We start from the raw sequence: 15,828 nt of genomic DNA, 5'->3' as shown, positions 1-15,828 counted from the left end.
ATCAAGGCCGTTCATAGTTTTACACAAAGGATTTGAAATTTGAGACAACAATTGAACTGCACACCTATCGTACAGGAACTATTTAAGAATGATATGATGGAGTTTCAGTTGAGGTTGATTTCAAATGCACATAAGCCAGTAGCTGAACAGCCAGTTGTTAATATTTGTACCTGAAGCTGAATGTGGATTTTCATTAACGTAGTCAGACATCTCCTCTGGATCACCTCGGGTTCCTGTGAAGATCTGACAGAAAACGACTTCAGAAGGTGGAGAACCACTGTTTTATTCATTTAGTTGATCTCGTTGCCACTCTAATATCTCTATCACAACCAGCATCACCAGCTTCATTTGCGCCACACGTGTTCCAATGCAAATTAATGTCCTTATTGTTCAAACATTATATGGATGCAGCTAAACCGATCCCTGGTTCAGTTTGATCCGGGTCTGACTACATTCTGGTGCTTTGGTCTGGAGCCGGGTCTGAGGAACCTTTCCACCTGTAACTCTGCTTCAGACTCAACTGAAAAGTCCAAATGTCTGTCTTTGGACCATGTGACTAAAATGAGATGTTGGAAAACCATGCGTGTGTATTGATGTCATGACATCGTGTGGGACATTTCTGTCCTCATCTGCCCGTCCACCTGAAATCAGAAGGTTTTTCATTTAGGACTTCTCTGCAGGAGGCACATTTTATACTGTACCTTCCTCCGTGTCTCCTCTGATTGATTCATAGATGCAGTCGTCACCTACGAGTCAATAAAAAATCAAATCAACGTGAAATGTAATTGGAAACTTTGTGACTAGGTTCTTCTGAAAAGCAACAAGTTAGAAATAGCTGTGAAGCCGTTCAGTAGGAGAAGGACGGCTGACCGTGGAGAAGAGACGAGTACACTGGCAGCTGGATTTCATCGTGGTGGACAGTTGGGTCTGAGCTCTGATTGGTTCTCAGAGACTGGCTGAGCCTGAAACAGTCAAACAATCACAAGTGAATGAAACAGGAAAAGTAAAGTATTGCTGTTTTGTTGAAGATGAAACAAGAGAGAGTGGAACCAACCTGTCACAACACAGATCTGTGGAAAAGACAATAATGATCACGTTACATGATTTTATTTTTCAACCTCTGCTCCATGACTATCGTGACAATAGTTTGGAATAAGTTTGATTTAAATGAAATGAACCAGAGCAGCTGTCACTCTTTGAATTCCTGCACCAACACAACAGCAGCAGCGAGAGGAGGAGAATCAGTGTGAAGCCTCCAACCAGCCCAACGACCAGCGGCACAGGAGACGTAGAGGGAGGTGCTGCAGGAGTCAATGATCAGACGAGGAGCAGTGAGGAGCAAAGAAAGATCCATGACGTGGACAAACATAGAACCAACACTTCAGCAGACATTTTGACGTGAAAAAAGATTGTGAATAAGTTTAGCACTTCAAGAAATATATTAGTATGTGCAAAAAAGGTTTTAGTGGTAAAAATACTTTCTATATGTGTAAAAAAAAGTTTCCAGCTGTAAAAATATGTGGAAAAGTTTTATAAATGTATTCAGCAAGTGGAGCTGGTGTTTAGAAGCCATCTCAGTGAAAATACTGAGTAGAAAAGTTTTTAATCTACTTCTCAACCTGGAGACTCCTTTTCTACCTCATATTGATCACACTCACATTTTACTGACATCCAACTCTCCAGTGAGAAGACTCCTGAATGTCCACACTTGTAGAAACCTTCATCTGACTTTGACACAGATGAGATTTCCAGTTCCCTTCTGACATCACTTTGGAGAAGTTCACCATTTTTGTAGAAAGAGATGTTGGAATCGAGGTTTGTTCCGGACCATAAGCAACTGAGAGTAACGGACTGTCCCTCAGTCACAGGATGGGCAGGGCTCTCCAGGAGAACATCAGCGAGAACTGTAAACGGTTAAAAAACCATCAACAATGTGAACAACCTGATAATTCAGCTTGTATATAAACAGCATAAGTCTAAATATTAGATGTTAAAGTGGAGCCAAAGTCATTCAAAACACTTTTTGTCACATTCTGCTCCTCACGTCCATAAGCTGTACGTTGTGTGTGCGCTGGAAAAACATCTGGTTTCAATACACAGCCCTGGCTTCAAGAGCAGACATCTGAGCTCAAGCAGGGGAGAGTTGAGTGTGAGCGCAGGGTTTAGAGTGAGAGCATCACTAAAGCTGAATGTGACATCAATAAGTCCTGCTCTCCAACCAAAAGAGCTCCCTCTTGAGTAGAGAGAGGGAAACAGCCTCCGGGTGACGCTGTGGGCTGTGGCGTCCACACAGTCACGTGACGTCTGCTTGTTTAACACTCTCACAGCTGATTCTGGTCGTTGAACGTGTGGTTTGTGTAAATAAAAAAGGTGAATTTCATCCAGAGATCATGTTTGATGTGATGCACCTTGGTGCATGTGGGGGGTGCAGCTCCTGCAGGAGCAGTGAAGGGAGGCAGTGCTCCCCACTTTCAGTTACTCTACCTTTAAATCACATTATGGGATGTTGGAAACATGAACAGTGTGAATAGATTCAATGAAAAACTACAACCTTCAGTGATGTTGACTGCGTTGCTGATCTCTGATCCAGATCCACACCAGAAAACTCCAGAAGGGAGATGATGAAAGGTCCATGTGAAGCTTGTGATTGTCTCCTGAGACTTGCAATCTGACATTAGTGCTTCGTCTTCATAAAACAGCCACAATCTCCACTTATCAGAGTTTCCCTCGCAGGTCAGACGGATTTGGTCACGATAGAAGTCCTGCACTGAGTCCGGACTCACTGTGAGAGACACTGACGAATAGGAATCTGAAAAACGTGACATGAAGAGTGAAACAGAAACTAATGGTTTAAATTTGTTGAGCATTAAAAACGTGAAGCCATCAGCAGAGACTCCATCTCAGTCACATCTTGTTTTTGGGAATAAGGTCATAATATTACCAGAATACGTTTGTAATGTTTCCAGATTAAAAGTGCCATTTTAGGTTTTGCGTCATTTTACAGGGGAAACGTCAGAAGGACGACATTGTTTGTTGACATCACAGTGACATCACAGTGACATCATGATGATGTCAGTCCGAGCATATGATCATAAATAATATAAACTTCAGGTCAGTCCTATAGGATGCACACAAAGAACAATTCATGTGACATCAGATTTTGGGGAATGATTCTCTGATCAATATAAGCTTCAGATTGTCTCTCTAACTCTGTATCTGTCTTGACCTTTGACCTATCACCTCTAAAAGTGAATCAGCTGGAGGAACCAGCCAAAGTAAAGTTCCCCAAGTAACTGACCGACTGAAGGGACAACATCTGCTTCAAGAGAAAGAAACAAACTCACCTCCAGACCACACCCACTTTATCTCACTGTACTCAGTGTAAAACACGGGGTCTCCTCTTCCAGCTTGACATGCATAACCTGCTGACTCCGTCAGGCCTTGGATGACGAAGGAGTTTTGTTCAGTTCCTCCGTCGCTTCCTGGGAGCAGCTCATAACTGAACTTCTTAGGAATTCGCATATAACCCCACCCTTTTAGATATGTCTGTGTACATCTGGTGACTGGATCCAAAGTAATGGGGTCAGCTCTGTGCCAGTAGAACCTCCACCCTGCAGTGGGATGTGGACCCCCCCCACAGGTGAGAGTCACGGAGGCTCCAGGAGTCAGCCATGACGCAGACACAGTGACGACAGGTCGTGGTGCAGCCGCTGAAACGGAACATCGTCACAACAAAAACACGTCTTCATGTTTGTCTACAGATGTTCATTTTGGAACCAATGCAGTTTCTGGATGCTTCACATTCAGCCATCAACACGACTGCCCCTAAAAGTGAAGCCAAACTATAACACCGCCCCCTGGTGGCTGCCTGCAGTATATGTCAACCATGGTTTCTTTCATTTGAGTTTGTTCACGTGTTCATGTTTCTGATCAGTTTGGTTTTAATTAGTTATTTGATGCTATAAAAACAGTGAAACGTCCTGATTGACAGCTGACTCTGACTCGTGATTGGTCGAGCACATGTATGGGCGGGACCTCGATACCCAGCTCCACACCTCCATCATGATTTCACAGACTCTGGCTCTAAATGACCTGAAAAGTGAAAGATGGCTGGTATCCGGGATACTTTGGCTTCTCTTTTGTACGTGTGCATTGAACACATATAAACTTTTTAATATTTAAACTTTAACACCTATATTTTAATACTAAATATGACTTGACTCACCGTTAGGCAACGTGAGGGGAACACTCCATCCTGTGCAGTTCTGCCGTGCACCTTTCAGTCGGCCCTGACACCAGTAGGTGCCGCTCAGATCTGACCCCAGACTGATCCTGAACTCCTTTGTGTTGGGAGGTGCATGTGAGCTGGTTGCTGTCCATTCATACTCCCACTCAGAGTCTCCTCCCTGGATGTCACACCTCAGGGTGATGGCTTCTCCTCTGTATCTGTTCGGCCAGTTGGGTTGAAGAGTCGCAGCAGCTCTGTTGTGGACTATTCATATTCACCAGTAAAGACAGAATAACAGCTTGTATCAGCATCAACCTTTACGTAATCTCAACAAACAGTCATGAACACAGAATGTATTCTCTCCTCACTCACCGATTCCATGAATCCTGACTGAGTTACTGTACTGGGTGTATTGAACTGGATCTCCTCTTCCTCCTCTGCACCAGTACAGTCCTTCACGTGAGGCACTAGCACTTTGTCCATGTGACTTGAAATCCTCATCCGTCAGGGGCTCCGAGGTTTTCTCACCTCTGTACCAATAATACTTCCATCCAGGTGAGGCTGGGCCCACGGAGCAGGTCAGGAGCACACTGCCCCCTACTGGAAAGGCTCTGTGGTCAGCACTCAGGTTAGCCGCTGGTCTTTCTGTTAATGTTTAAAACACTTTGGCATTTAGTCCATTTCATGTGAGTTGAATGAAATGAGTAGAACATGTATCTCCTTCAGTCTTCTACAGTCGTACAAACTAAAACAGCAGTAAAAGCAAAAGTACAGAATGGTTTGGTCCAGATTATACCACCTGTTTGCCACATCAGAGCCACAAGTTAGCCACAGCCGTACCGTACATTAACCAAATTGCTGGATTCTGAACAGCACTTATTCCCGCCCAGATGAAAATAACATCTAAACATCGCTAAACGTCATCTTACTCGCCAAAAGGCTGATAGCAACAACGACATAAATATCGGTAAGATGTTCAGCTTTTGAATCGGTGCATCCCTCGTTACTTTTTTGTTGTATTATATTTCTTATCAGCGCATATGAACATAAACTGAAGGAGACATTTGCCAGTTTCTCAAAACTCTGTCTTTCTCACCAGAAACTGTTAATGTGACGTCATCGCTCCACTCGGTCGTGGAATTCAAGTTCTTCTTGTCTTTAGCCAAACACCTGTAGCTTCCACAGTCGGACGAGGACGCATTGACAATCCTGTATTCATTGTGTGTTGGAACCGTAGTTGAGTTGGGTTTGGTCCATTCATACTCCCACTCAGTCAGTACATCTGTAGGGACCTCACACCGGACAGTGATTGTCTCACCGCTGAAGACCAGAGACCAGTCAGACTGCAGGGCCACAGACGCCTTGTGGGAAACTGATCACAAAAAGAAACAGAGAACAGAAGAAAGTAGAATGGCTCAGTAAAGCTCCTCCCTCCACCAAACTGTACAGATACCAGTTCTCTCATCTTTTCATCAGGGGAAAGAATCAAAAAAGAATCACACAATCTTAAAGCAAAACAACATGCAACTTTTTAACCTTAAAACAGCAGCTTCCAAGTTAATGTGATGATTCTCTGCCTTAATAAGGAGAAAGTTTCCTCCTTCTCTCCCTGAGCGTGTGTTCTCTGTGACTCTGGTGAGTGGGTTCCATCTCCTGTGAGAAGAACTGACTGAGAGTCACAAACTGTCACAACCAGCTGCAGCTGAAGTGTGAAGCTGAACTGTGTTGGGAAATGTTTTTTAACCCTTGTGTTGTCCCTGCTTTCCCATGCTGTTGGCTGTGAGCGTTTGGGTAGCGATTTGAATAACGCTTGTTGCGATACCCTGCTTCAAACACGCAACAGAGAAGCGAACAGTCGATGACATTGCAGATGCATTCGTCACACCCGCTCCAAGTTGCGCGCCGGTGTGACGTAGGACGCCTGGGATGCACGCGTTGGGGAGTCTCTTCGGTGTGGGTCTCTGAGACCCGAAGGCTCGCGCAGTGGGGCTTGTGCGGCCGCTCGCGTTGAGGGCCGTCTCTCCGACCGGGGTCCCCGTGACCCTGAGACTCGCGACGCTGGACTGACACGCTCCCTCCGTTTGTGTAGTCAAACCTGCTCCTGCTCGGTGATGAGAAGAAGAAGAAGAAGTCTCTCACGCAGTAATAACCCTTGTGTTGTCCCTGCTTCCCCATGCTGTTGGCTGTGAGTGTTTGGGTAGCGATTTGAATAACGCTTGTTGCGATACCCTGCTTCAAACACGCAACAGAGAAGCGAACAGTCGATGACATTGCAGATGTATTCGTCACAACCGCTCCAAGTTGCGCGCCGGTGTGACGTAGGACGCCTGGGATGCCCGCGTTGGGGAGTCTCTTCGGTGTGGGTCTCTGAGACCCGAAGGCTCGCACAGTGGGGCTTGTGCGGCCGCTCGCGTTGAGGGCCGTCTCTCCGACTGGGGTCCCGCGACGTCGGACAGACCCGTCTCCCTCCGTTGTGTGCTGTAACCTGTTCAACCCTGAGACTCGCGACACCGGGCCAGCCCGGCCGCCCGCGTTGCGTACTCGAGCCTGTTTTTCTAGCTCGGTGATGTGAAGAAGAAGAAGAAGAAGAAGAAGAAGAAGAAGAAGAAGAAGAAGAAGAAGAAGAAGAAGAAGAAGAAGAAGAACTAGAACAAGAACAAGAACAAGAACAAGAACAAGAACAAGACGAACAAGAGTAAGAAGGAAACTCATTTTTATTATTTTTTATAGCTACACATGACACACGTCGCAAAGACGTATGGCCCGTCTCTTGTCGTTCGGGATCACAGTGACCCTGAGACTCGTGACGCCGGGCCAGCCCGGCCGCCCGCGTTGCGTACTTGAGCCTGTTTTCTAGCTCGGTGATGTGAAGAAGAAGAACAAGAACAAGAACAAGAACAAGAGGAAGAAGGAAACTCATTTTTATTATTTTTTATAGCTACACACGACACACGCCGCGAAGACGTATGGCCCGTCTCTTGTCGTGACTTCGGGCCAGGCCGGCCGGCCGCGTTGCGTACTCGAGCCTGTTTTTCTAGCTCGGTGATGTGAAGAAGAAGAAGAAGAAGAAGAAGAAGAAGAAGAAGAAGAACAAGAACAAGAACAAGAACAAGAACAAGAACAAGAACAAGAACAAGACGAACAAGAGGAAGAAGGAAACTCATTTTTATTATTTTTTATAGCTACACACGACAAACGCCGCGAAGACGTATGGCCCGTCTCTTGTCGTTCGGGATCACAGTGACCCTGAGACTCGTGACGCCGGGCCTGTACGGGTTGCGTACTCAAGCCTGTTCTTGCTCGCACAGCCCACCACACATCAGCACGCGAACAAAGGGCAATTGAAAAGGCAACAGCCCTTGCAGATGTATTTGGCGAACATGCAACACCCATGACACATGCAAAGACGTCTGGCCCGTCTCTTGTCGTTCGGGATCACCGCGACCCTGAGACTCGCGACGTCGGACCGACCCGTCTCCCTCCGTTGTGTGCTGTAACCTGTTCAACCCTGAGACTTGCAACTTCGGGCCAGCCCGGCCGCCCGCGTTGCATACTCAAGCCTGTTTTCTAGCTCGGTGATGTGAAAAAGAACAAGAACAAGACAAAGAGGAAGAAGGAAACTCATTTTTATTATTTTTTATAGTTACACACGACACACGCCGCAAAGACGTATGGCCTGTCTCTTGTCGTTCGGGATCACCGTGACCCTGAGACTCGCGACGTCGGACCGACCCGTCTCCCTCCGTTGTGTGCTGTAACCTGTTCAACCCTGAGACTCGCGACTTCTGGCCAGCCCGGCCTCCCGCGTTGGGTACTCGAGCCTGTTTTCTAGCTCGGTGATGTGAAGAAGAAGAAGAAGAAGAACAAGAACAAGACGGACAAGAGGAAGAAGGAAACTCATTTTTATTGTTTTTTATAGCTACACACGACACACGCAAAGACGTATGGCCCGTCTCTTGTCGTTCGGGATCACCGTGATCCTGAGACTCGCGACGCCGGGCCAGCCCGGCCGCCCGTGTTGCGTACTCGAGCCTGTTCTTGCTCGCACAGCCCACCACACATCAGCACGCGAACGAAGGGCAATAGAAAAGGCAAAAGCCCTTGCAGATGTATTTGGCGCACCCGCGACACCCACGACACACGCAAAGACGTATGGCCCTTCTGTTGTCGTTCGGGATCACCGTGACCCTGAGACTCGCGACGTCGGACCAACCCGTCTCCCTCCGTTGTGTGCTGTAACCTGTTCAACCCTGAGACTCGCGACTTAGGGCCAGCCCGGCCGCCCGCGTTGCGTACTCGAGCCTGTTTTCTAGCTCGGTGATGTGAAGAAGAAGAAGAACAAGAACAATACGAACAAGAGGAAGAAGGAAACTCATTTATATAATTTTTTATAGCTACACAGGACACACGCCGCGAAGACGTATGGCCCGTCTCTTGTCATTCGGGATCATAGTGACCCTGAGACTCGCGACACCGGGCCAGCCCGGCCGCCCGCGTTGCGTACTCGAGCATGTTTTCTAGCTCGGTGATGTGAAGAAGAAGAAGAAGAAGAAGAAGAAGAAGAAGAACAAGAGGAAGAAGGAAACTCATTTTTAGCCAGGCCGCCCGTACTCGAGCCTGTTCTTGCTCGCACAGCCCATCACACATCAGCACGAGCACGAAGGGCAATAGAAAAGGCAACAGCCCTTGCAGATGTATTTGACGCACCTTGTGTGAGTTTTACAGTCCTTGTTCCTGGGGCATATCTGACACCTCAGATATGAGGAGGAGGCCGCACCCTGGGGTTGTTGTTGGACCAGAGCGTCGTCTCGGTCGCTGTCTCTCGGCTCGGCGGTGGTTGCGGCGGCGGCAGCGGTGGCAGCGGCCGCTTTCAGGGCCTTCACGACCGCGGCAGACGCCTCGGTGCGTGGGACGCGCTCCCTCCGCACGATGTACGGCGCCACGAGAGCCTTTCCCAGCTGCTCTAGGAACACCCTGCGCTTGTTCCGCTTGCCCGGCATCCAGACAGGGTTGACCTCTCGCCATATCACAAAGGCGTTGTAGGAAGAGACGTCGAGGATGTTGTGGAAGACGACCAGGGGCCAGCGCGCGGTCTTCCTCCGGCAGCTGTACGTTCCGATCACCTTGTCCAGGTTGTCCACGCCTCCTTTGTTGCAGTTGTAGTCCAGGACGACGACCGGTTTGCCGTCCGCGCGGTCGCTGACTTGGGCCTCCGAGTGCCGCGTGCTCAGGAGCACCACGTTCCTGTTTTTCTTCCTCGGGACGTAAGACACCAGAGTGGCGGCGGGCGTGAAGGCGAACACGGAGGAGAACACCGCTCGTCCCTTGACCGCGAGCAGCCGGGGCGGGAGCTCGGGCTTGTTCTTCCGAACCGTGCCGACCATGGTGATGTTCCTGTCCAGGAGCTGCCGCGCGAGTTGGTAGGAGGTGAAGTAATTGTCGCACGTGACGTTGCGCCCGCTCAGTCCCTCTGTGAGGTCGAGCACGACCCGCAGCCCCAGGTTCCTCTCCGGGAGCCCGCCGCTCGGCTTTCCGGTGTAGACTTGCATCTTCCAAGCGTAGCTGGATCTGGCGTCGCACGCCACCCACGACTTGATCCCGTATTTCGCCGGCTTGCTGGGCATGTACTGTCGGAAAGGACACCGCCCTGGCGTGTGTGTGTGCGTGTTTGAGGGGGGGGGGGGAGAGAAGAGACGAAACATGAATACCGACAATATCTTCAGGGAAGAAGAAGAAGAACAAGAAGAAGAACAAGAGTCGCCAGGTGCATACAGGCGGACAAGGCCGACGAGGCCACGTAACATAACAACGCAGTGACCAACCTCTGAACGCAACCAGTTGCTCGTCCACGGTCACTTCGGGCCCCGGGTTGTAGAGGAGCGGCAGCCTCGCCGCCCAAGCGTCCCAGACCTCTCGCACGGCCGCCAATTTGTCGGTGGCGCGTCTCGTCTCGCGGTCGTCGAATCGCAGCAGTCTGGAGTACGTGTGAAAGACCTTCAGGGGCATCGTGGCGTGGAATGTCCCACAGGCTGGCGGCGGCCTCGCCCCGGGACCTGTACAAGCCCGCCAAGATCAGCAGCCCCACGTAGGCGCGCAGGTCGGTCGTGTCAATCCCTTTCCAGTCGTCGCCGTACTTGCGACGACCCTCCAGATACGTCATCTGCAGGACGATGTTCTCTATCGTCGGCGTGACGAACAGCCCGAACGTCGAGGCCGCGTTGCTGACGCCGCTGGATGTCCCATGCGTCGTGGGGCCCGGGGAAGGGACCCCGACGTGCGTAGCCGAGGAGGAATATGAGGAGGCGGAGGCGGAGCGGCCCTCTCTGCCGTACGGTGTCGAGGACCATGATATTTCTCCGTTCTTGGACAGGAAGGTCTCTCTTTGCACGTGTCGTCCTCCTTCTTCTCCTTCTCCTTCTTCTCCTTCTTCTCCTACTCCTCCTTCTCCTTCTCCTCCTTCTTCTTCTCCTTCTTCGTCTGCCGAGGATGTGCACGATGAGGACTCTGCAGCAGCGGCGTCATGCACCGGGTCGTAGTCGTCGTCGACGCAGTCGTCGGCGTCTTCTTCGTCTTCTTTTTGTCTTCGTCTTCTTCATCTTCTTCATCTTCTTCGTCTTCTTCCTCTTCCTGTTCAGAGGATTGTCGGCAGGAGAACAACTGTTGGAGAACCTGGTCTCTGGTGAAACGCTCTTGACGTGCCATCGCGTGACCTCGTCAGGACAAACGGCACGGTGTTGTACCGACTTGTACCACGGATGCATTGTTAGTAACGGCCGTCTCTCCGATCGGCGTCCCCGTGACACTGAGACTCGCGAAGCCGGGCCCGTCCTGCGCCCGCGTTGCGTACTCGAGCCTGTTCTTGCTCGGTGATGCGAAGAAGAAGAAGAAGAAGAACAAGAACAAGAACAAGAACAAGAAGGAGAACAAGAAGGAGAACAAGAACAAGATGCACAAGAGGAAGAAGGAAACTCATTTTTTTGTATCATTTTGTATACCACGAAGGGTTCGAGTCCCTTCGTGGTTGAATGTTCCTCAATTTACAAAAATATCTACATTGTGGTGCCTTAAGTAAAAAATTAAATGCTGGATGTGGTGTACACACAATGAAAAAAGACCAAAACACATCTTACTATATAAACTGCTTTTCTATTTAAACTCTCATGGGTTCAAGACTCTTTGTGTTTTAAAATAGCATGTTATTGTTCACTACTTGGAGAGGAATCTGGCAATAACAGTGAGAGATCAAACACAAGGCTGTTTTTTTGATGAAATGGCATTGCATTCGTTACAACCACTGGCCAGTATGGGGCTTGAACCCATGACCTTGGCGTTATTAGCACCACGCTCTGACCATCTGAGCTAACCGGCCACAATGTAGTGAAGAGAACTAAGACCACGTGGCCTAATGGACAAGGCGTCTAACTTTGAATCAGAAGATTGAGGATTCGAGTCCCTTTGTGGTTGAATGTTCCACAATTTACACAAATATCTACATTGTAGTGCCTTAAGTAAAAATGAAATGCTGGATGTGGTGTACACACAATGAAAAAAAGCTCACCAACAATTGACTAAGACCAAAACACATCTTACTGTATAAAGTTGCTTTTCTATTTCAAATCTCAGGGGTTCAAGACCCTTTGTGCTTTAAAATAGCATATTATTGTTCACAACTTGGGGAGGATACTGGCAATAATAATGAAAGAACAAACACATGTTTTTTTTGGTGAAATGGCATTGCAGACGTTACAAACAACTGGCCAGTATGCATATGACCTTGGCGTTATTAGCACCACGCTCTGACCATCTGAGCTAACCAGCCACAATATAGTGAGGATAGACTCCATTTATTATTCCACTTTTCATTTGCACAGGGAAAACCACAGTAGAAGTGTCGTATGATTAAGTAAACAACTCACTATGCCTTATTGAGATATTTTGTACACATACACATACACATGGTTACAAAAAACGTATATAAAGTAAGATATTTCATGGATCAATCTTTCGGTCATGTATTTAAATTCAGAGAAGCTTTAATCAATGATTGGATCGCTCTACGTTAAACCTGACAACAGAGCACTAAGACCACGTGGCCTAATGGACAAGGCGTCTGACTTTGAATCAGAAGATTGAGGATTCGAGTCCCTTTGTGGTTGAATGTTCCACAATTTACACAAATATCTACATTGTAGTGCCTTAAGTAAAAATGAAATGCTGGATGTGGTGTACACACAATGAAAAAAAGCTCACCAACAATTGACTAAGACCAAAACGCATCTTACTGTATAAAGTTGCTTTTCTATTTCAAATCTCAGGGGTTCAAGACCCTTTGTGCTTTAAATTGCATATTATTGTTCACAACTTGGGGAGGATATTGGCAATAATAGTGAAAGAACAAACACAAATGGTTTTTTTGGTGAAATGCCATTGCATTCGTCACAAACAACTGGCCAGTATGGGGACTGAACCCATGACCTTGGCGTTATTAGCACCACGCTCTGACCATCTGAGCTAACCGGCCACAAACTAAGCAAAAATAGACTCCATTCATTTGTCCAGTGTTCATTTTGCACAGGGTGAACAACAGTAGAAGGGCAGTAACAAATATCTACAGTGTAGTGCCTTAAGTAAAAAATTAAATGCTGGATGTGGTGTACACACAATGAAAAAAAACTCACCAACAATTGACTAAGACCAAAACACATCTTACTGTATAAAGTTGCTTTTCTATTTCAAATCTCAGGGGTTCAAGACCCTTTGTGCTTTAAAATAGCATATTATTGTTCACAACTTGGGGAGGATACTGGCAATAATAGCAAAAGAACAAACACACATGTTTTTTTTGGTGGAATGCCATTGCATTCGTTACAAACAACTGGCCAGTATGGGGCTTGAACCCATGACCTTGGCGTTATTAGCACCACGCTCTGACCATCTGAGCTAACCGGCCACAATGTAGTGAAGAGAACTAAGACCACGTGGCCTAATGGACAAGGCGTCTGACTTTGAATCAGAAGATTGAGGATTCGAGTCCCTTTGTGGTTGAATGTTCCACAATTTACACAAATATCTACATTGTAGTGCCTTAAGTAAAATTGAAATGCTGGATGTGGTGTACACACAATGAAAAAAAGCTCACCAACAATTGACTAAGACCAAAACGCATCTTACTGTATAAAGTTGCTTTTCTATTTCAAATCTCAGGGGTTCAAGACCCTTTGTGCTTTAAATTGCATATTATTGTTCACAACTTGGGGAGGATATTGAAAATAATAGTGAAAGAACAAACACAAATGGTTTTTTTGGTGAAATGCCATTGCATTCGTCACAAACAACTGGCCAGTATGGGGATTGAACCCATGACCTTGGCGTTATTAGCACCACGCTCTGACCATCTGAGCTAACCGGCCACAATATAGTGAGGATAGACTCCATTTGTTATTCCACTGTTCCTTTTGCACAGGGAAAACCACAGTAGAAGTGTAGTATGATTAAGTAAACGACTCACTATGCCTTATTGAGATATTTTGTACACATACACATACACATGGTTACAAAAAACTTATATAAAGTAAGATATTTCATGGATCAATCTTTCGGTCATGTATTTAAATTCAGAGAAGCTTGAATCAATGATTGGATCGCTCTACGTTAAACCTGACAACAGAGCACTAAGACCACGTGGCCTAATGGACAAGGCGTCTGACTTCGAATCAGAAGATTGAGGGTTCGAGTCCATTCGTGGTTGAATGTTCCTCAATTTACAAAAATATCTACATTGTAGTGCCTTAAGTAAAAAATTAAATGCTGGATGCGGTGTACACACAATGAAAAAAAGCTCACCAACAATTGACTAAGACCAAAACACATCTCACTGTATAAAGTTGCTTTTCTATTTAAAATCTCAGGAGTTCAAGACCCTTTGTGCTTTAAAATAGCATGTTATTGTTCACAACTTGGGGAGGATACTGGCAATAATAGTGAAAGAACAAACACACATGTTTTTTTTGGTGAAATGGCATTGCAGACGTTACAAACAACTGGCCAGTATGGGGATTGAACCCATGACCTTGGCGTTATTAGCACCATGCTCTGACCATCTGAGCTAACCGGCCACAAAATAAGTGAAAATAGACTCCATTCATTTGTCCAGTGTTCATTTTGCACAGGGTGAACAACAGTAAAAGGGCAGTAACAAATATCTACAGTGTAGTGCCTTAAGTAAAAAATTAAATGCTGGATGTGGTGTACACACAATGAAAAAAAGCTTACCAACAATTGACTAAGACCAAAACACATCTTACTGTATAAAGTTGCTTTTCTATTTCAAATCTCAGGGGTTCAAGACCCTTTGTGCTTTAAAATAGCATATTATTGTTCACAACTTGGGGAGGATACTGGCAATAATAGTGAAAGAACAAACACATGTTTTTTTTGGTGAAATGGCATTGCAGACGTTACAAACAACTGGCCAGTATGCATATGACCTTGGCGTTATTAGCACCACGCTCTGACCATCTGAGCTAACCGGCCACAATATAGTGAGGATAGACTCCATTTATTATTCCACTGTTCATTTTGCACAGGGAAAACCACAGTAGAAGTGCAGTATGATTTAGTAAACGACTCACTATGCCTTATTGAGATATTTTGTACACATACACATACACATGGTTACAAAAAACTTATATAAAGTAAGATATTTCATGGATCAATCTTTCGGTCATGTATTTAAATTCAGAGAAGCTTTAATCAATGATTGGATCGCTCTACGTTAAACCTGACAACAGAGCACTAAGACCACGTGGCCTAATGGACAAGGCGTCTGACTTCGAATCAGAAGATTGAGGGTTCGAGTCCATTCGTGGTTGAATGTTCCTCAATTTACAAAAATATCTACATTGTAGTGCCTTAAGTAAAAAATTAAATGCTGGATGTGGTGTACACACAATGAAAAAAAGCTCACCAACAATTGACTAAGACCAAAACACATCTTACTGTATAAAGTTGCTTTTCTATTTAAACTCTCATGGGTTCAAGACCCTTTGTGCTTTAAAATAGCATGTTATTGTTCACTACTTGGAGAGGAATCTGGCAATAACAGTGAGAGATCAAACACAAGGCTGTTTTTTTGATGAAATGGCATTGCATTCGTTACAAACAACTGGCCAGTATGGGGCTTGAACCCATGACCTTGGCGTTATTAGCACCACGCTCTGACCATCTGAGCTAACCGGCCACAATACAGTGAAGAGAACTAAGACCACGTGGCCTAATGGACAAGGCGTCTGACTTTGAATCAGAAGATTGAGGATTCGAGTCCCTTTGTGGTTGAATGTTCCACAATTTACACAAATATCTACATTGTAGTGCCTTAAGTAAAAATGAAATGCTGGATGTGGTGTACACACAATGAAAAAAAGCTCACCAACAATTGACTAAGACCAAAACGCATCTTACTGTATAAAGTTGCTTTTCTATTTAAACTCTCATGGGTTCAAGACCCTTTGTGCTTTAAAATAGCATATTATTGTTCACAACTTGGGGAGGATATTGGCAATAATAGTGAAAGAACAAACACAAATGTTTTTTTTGGTGAA

General features: G+C 46.2%; 1 protein-coding gene, 7 non-coding genes and 1 pseudogene across 8 annotated transcripts; 2 read left to right on the top strand and 7 right to left on the bottom strand.

Moving 5' to 3' along the window:
• Nucleotides 1-1,189: 1,189 nt before the first annotated feature.
• Nucleotides 1,190-6,403, bottom strand: LOC133002207 (uncharacterized). The gene is made up of 9 exons (XM_061071971.1): nt 6,082-6,403; nt 5,325-5,600; nt 4,601-4,873; nt 4,226-4,492; nt 3,565-3,710; nt 3,345-3,507; nt 2,552-2,809; nt 1,670-1,904; nt 1,190-1,379 (listed from the first exon to the last, which is right to left on the bottom strand). The coding sequence occupies exons 1-9, from the start codon at nt 6,401-6,403 to the stop codon at nt 1,190-1,192; spliced, it is 2,130 nt and encodes a 709-aa protein (XP_060927954.1).
• Nucleotides 6,404-6,513: 110 nt separating this feature from the next.
• Nucleotides 6,514-10,989, bottom strand: LOC133002206 (piggyBac transposable element-derived protein 4-like; annotated as a pseudogene).
• Nucleotides 10,990-11,523: 534 nt separating this feature from the next.
• trnai-aau (transfer RNA isoleucine (anticodon AAU)) lies at nt 11,524-11,597 on the bottom strand. Its single transcript has one exon. It is a non-coding gene; the product is annotated as a tRNA-Ile (tRNA).
• A 1,507-nt stretch (nt 11,598-13,104) lies between these two features.
• Nucleotides 13,105-13,178, bottom strand: trnai-aau (transfer RNA isoleucine (anticodon AAU)). The gene has a single exon. It is a non-coding gene; the product is annotated as a tRNA-Ile (tRNA).
• A 386-nt stretch (nt 13,179-13,564) lies between these two features.
• trnai-aau (transfer RNA isoleucine (anticodon AAU)) lies at nt 13,565-13,638 on the bottom strand. Its single transcript has one exon. It is a non-coding gene; the product is annotated as a tRNA-Ile (tRNA).
• A 265-nt stretch (nt 13,639-13,903) lies between these two features.
• On the top strand, nt 13,904-13,976 carry trnar-ucg (transfer RNA arginine (anticodon UCG)). The gene has a single exon. It is a non-coding gene; the product is annotated as a tRNA-Arg (tRNA).
• Nucleotides 13,977-14,269: 293 nt separating this feature from the next.
• Nucleotides 14,270-14,343, bottom strand: trnai-aau (transfer RNA isoleucine (anticodon AAU)). Its single transcript has one exon. It is a non-coding gene; the product is annotated as a tRNA-Ile (tRNA).
• A 683-nt stretch (nt 14,344-15,026) lies between these two features.
• trnar-ucg (transfer RNA arginine (anticodon UCG)) lies at nt 15,027-15,099 on the top strand. Its single transcript has one exon. It is a non-coding gene; the product is annotated as a tRNA-Arg (tRNA).
• A 294-nt stretch (nt 15,100-15,393) lies between these two features.
• trnai-aau (transfer RNA isoleucine (anticodon AAU)) lies at nt 15,394-15,467 on the bottom strand. Its single transcript has one exon. It is a non-coding gene; the product is annotated as a tRNA-Ile (tRNA).
• Nucleotides 15,468-15,828: the final 361 nt, after the last annotated feature.

Source organism: Limanda limanda, chromosome 5 (genome assembly GCF_963576545.1).
Source record: "Limanda limanda chromosome 5, fLimLim1.1, whole genome shotgun sequence".
NCBI classification, from domain to species: Eukaryota; Metazoa; Chordata; class Actinopteri; order Pleuronectiformes; family Pleuronectidae; genus Limanda; species Limanda limanda.
Note: the sequence above shows the minus strand (reverse complement) of the source record. Positions and strands in the feature narration are given on the sequence as shown.

Bases quoted from the DNA above. Each gene is read 5' to 3' on its own strand.
- LOC133002207 (XM_061071971.1), bottom strand. From the start codon at position 6,403: ATGGGGAAGCAGGGACAACACAAGGGTTATTACTGCGTGAGAGACTTC. The intron at 4,874-5,324 runs GTGAGAAAGACA...AAACATTAACAG, and splicing joins CGTCACATTAACAGTTTCTG to AAAGACCAGCGGCTAACCTG. The intron at 3,711-4,225 runs GTGAGTCAAGTC...GTTCCGTTTCAG, and splicing joins TCCCCTCACGTTGCCTAACG to CGGCTGCACCACGACCTGTC.